The sequence below is a fragment of the Octopus bimaculoides genome, chromosome 1 (genome assembly GCF_001194135.2).
Source record: "Octopus bimaculoides isolate UCB-OBI-ISO-001 chromosome 1, ASM119413v2, whole genome shotgun sequence".
Lineage (NCBI taxonomy): Eukaryota > Metazoa > Mollusca > Cephalopoda > Octopoda > Octopodidae > Octopus > Octopus bimaculoides.
In genome coordinates, this window is record NC_068981.1 from 173,920,787 (window position 1) to 173,923,885 (window position 3,099).

At 36.7% G+C, this 3,099-nt stretch overlaps 1 protein-coding gene across 4 annotated transcripts in view; it reads right to left on the reverse strand.

Annotated features, from left to right (window-relative positions):
• LOC106867653 (uncharacterized) overlaps positions 1–3,099 on the reverse strand; it is an 18,455-nt gene that overhangs the window by 9,047 nt on the left and 6,309 nt on the right. For all 4 annotated transcript variants that reach the window (XM_014912585.2, XM_052972824.1, XM_014912584.2 and 1 more), the window contains one exon: positions 480–534. In XM_014912585.2, the coding sequence (XP_014768071.1) occupies positions 480–534 (55 nt within the window). The remainder of the gene's footprint in view (positions 1–479; positions 535–3,099) is intronic.

The window sequence follows — 3,099 nt, forward strand, 5'->3', positions numbered from 1 at the left end:
CCTGACTGGCCTTCATAGGGTTTTCGAGCGAGATCGTTGCCAGTGTCCCTGGACTGGCGTTTGTGCGGGTGGCACATAAAAGACACCATTTCGAGCGTGGCCGTTGCCAGTACCGCCTGACTGGCCTTCATGCGGGTGACACGTAAAAGCACCCACTACACTCTCTGAGTGGTTGGCGTTAGGAAGGGCATCCAGCTGTAGAAACTCTGCCAAATTAGATTGGAGCCTGGTGTTGCCATCCGGTTTCACCAGTCCTCAGTCAAGTCGTCCAACCCATGCTAGCATGGAAAGCGGACGTTAAACGATGATGATGATGATATCAGCACTAAAATAACCTGTCATTTGAAATATATTTAAATGTTTGTAGGAAAGATTAAAAGACAATTTAATATTTAATGAAATAAAGGTATTGAATAAATTAGAAAAAAAACTATATTTATCAATTATTTCATGATGATAAATGGTTTGGGATAACTTACATGGGAGAAAACTAGCATCTTCAGCTGTAGGCTGAGTTATTCCAGATACTGATTGCTGAAACAAATAGAAAAAAATTCTGTTAGGATTCTTATCTCGTATGAAATATAATGTTCATATTTTGTTTAGAAAAATTTACATCAATTGTTTTTACAATTTCCTAGTCCATTATGAAACATTTCAAATTCATTACTTTGCTATGTTAGGCTTATGGTTGTATAATAATAAACTTCTAATATAGACTACTTCTTATAAAGAGAGTATAGTGAAATTATCTGAATCTCTTTCAATGATTGCCCTGCAAGAGTCCTGTGCAAGTGCCACATAAAAGCATCCAGCACACTCTTAAGTGGTTGACATTAGGAAGGGCTCCAGCTGTAGAAACCATGCCAGATCAGACTGGAGCCTGGTGCAGCTCTCCAGCTCTGGTAAAACCATCCAGCACATGAGCATTAAATGCTGTAGATGTAGGAAGCTGCAGCCCCATCAAATGTGTAATGAGCATCAGATCCCTGTTGACATTCCACTTATAGCTGACTTTTTAGGAATGAATAAGCAACCACCACTCATCTACATTATTCTCATGAGCAAGAGCTGCCTGACTGAATTAACATCTTTACACAGTAGAAATCCATCTTCACAGGAGAACCATTCTTTGAATTCCTCTGGCAGCTGCAGAAAGCACAAATTTTAATATCACATTATAGTAGATTCCATTCAACTAAATTTGAACCAAAAGGTTCAGACTGTTGTCATTATCATCATCATTGTCATTTAAAATCTGGCCTTTCTCCTTGTAAATGCAGTCCACTGGGAGGAACAGGTGGTCTGGAATGTTGGAACAGAAAGGCTTTAATCTTTTCCCTTGTGATATATGCCACTGGCTTTGTTTGATCCCTTATACTCAGGAGAATTTGGTACTGGAAGTTGTGTACTGTAGGGAATGGCTCCCACTGTAGGCTGGGTATTTAATTAAGCTCTTTGCTTTGAAATGATTCTGTTTATAATTGCAAGGTAGAAATAACATCGTGTTGTGTGAGTGTTAGTTTCCCTCCAAATCATTGGAATAACACATAACATGGCATGAGCCATTTAGCCACCCTGTTAGTAGTCTTACAAAAGTCACACAACAAATGTTAAGGGACCCAACTCTTCTGATCACCCATTTTATATCTGAAATAAAGTTCAAAGCATTATTTTACTAACAATGTAAAATTATGTTTCTGAGATATTGTTCTATTTCAGGACGGTCATTTTTTCCTTGCCAAATAAACGCATGCATTAATACATTTGTTCTTCACTCATTTATTATTGTTTTTATTTTATCTTAAGATAAAATAAGAACAATAATAAATGAGTGAACAACGAATATATACATAAATGGAAGTGGAGAGACAAGTTACTGAAGAGATTGCAAGAGTGCAATGAAATAATTTAACAAAAAACTATATAAATTAATAAAGGACTGAACCAGTGCGTGTGTTTATTACCAGCATAATGCCTCTCCTAAGGTTTAATTGTATTTCTTTCAACACACGTATCCACATCAAGAATCTTGCACACGAAATACACATACGAAAAACGAATATATAATACGTGTGTTTATTTGGCAAGGAAAAAAAATTACCATTCCGAAATATAACCTTATCTGTTTCAACACACGATTTCACATCAGGAATCTTGCAAAATAAATTCATAAACGTATGTTTCTAGGGTTTTGAAGTTAAATCACCAAATATATAACTGAAGGAATTAGGAGGATTCTGACAGTTCTGATGCATGGCAAAGCATCTATGTGAACACAGCTCTAGTGTAGAATCAACAAGGAGCAATACACACACTAGCTGTTAATGCTGTGCTATTTGCAAGCAGACTGACTTGGAGCTGCTCAAAATACAGACATGAAGTTCGTGTCTGAATATGCTGCAACCTGCACTTGCCCTCTCTGATAAAATTTATCCTGGCAGCTTTTTCAGAACTTTCTCTCGCCAAAATAGGTTATTATGCTAAATAAAAAAATAAATAATAATAATAATAATAATAATAATAATAAATTAACAGTCACAAGAAAACTAAGCCTGATAAGAAAAATCTGATTACTTATTTAGATTCAGCATATAGAAATATTACTTAAAAAAACCCATCAAAACACTTTTGATAAAGTTGTACCCAAACTAATTGTTCCACAATTTCAAGATTTTCTTGAGTACTAACAGTAGACAGACAACCGAATCTGAAAAACATTCCTAAATCAAAGATTATACTTCTGAGTTGCTGAATAAATAATGGATAAACTATCAGCATTTTGTTTACGTGCCTCCATTCTGAGATTCAATGTAAATATAGAACTGTAATCCCTCTGATGTTGCTTTTAATCAGAATCATACTAACAAGGATTATCATCATCATCGTTTAACGTCCGCTTTCCATGCTAGCATGGGTTGGACGATTTGACTGAGGACTGGTGAAACCGGATGGCAACACCAGGCTCCAGTCTGATTTGGCAGAGTTTCTACAGCTGGATGCCCTTCCTAACGCCAACCACTCAGAGAGTGTAGTGGGTGCTTTTACGTGTCACCCGCACGAAAACGGCCACGCTCGAAATGGTGTCTTTTATGTGCC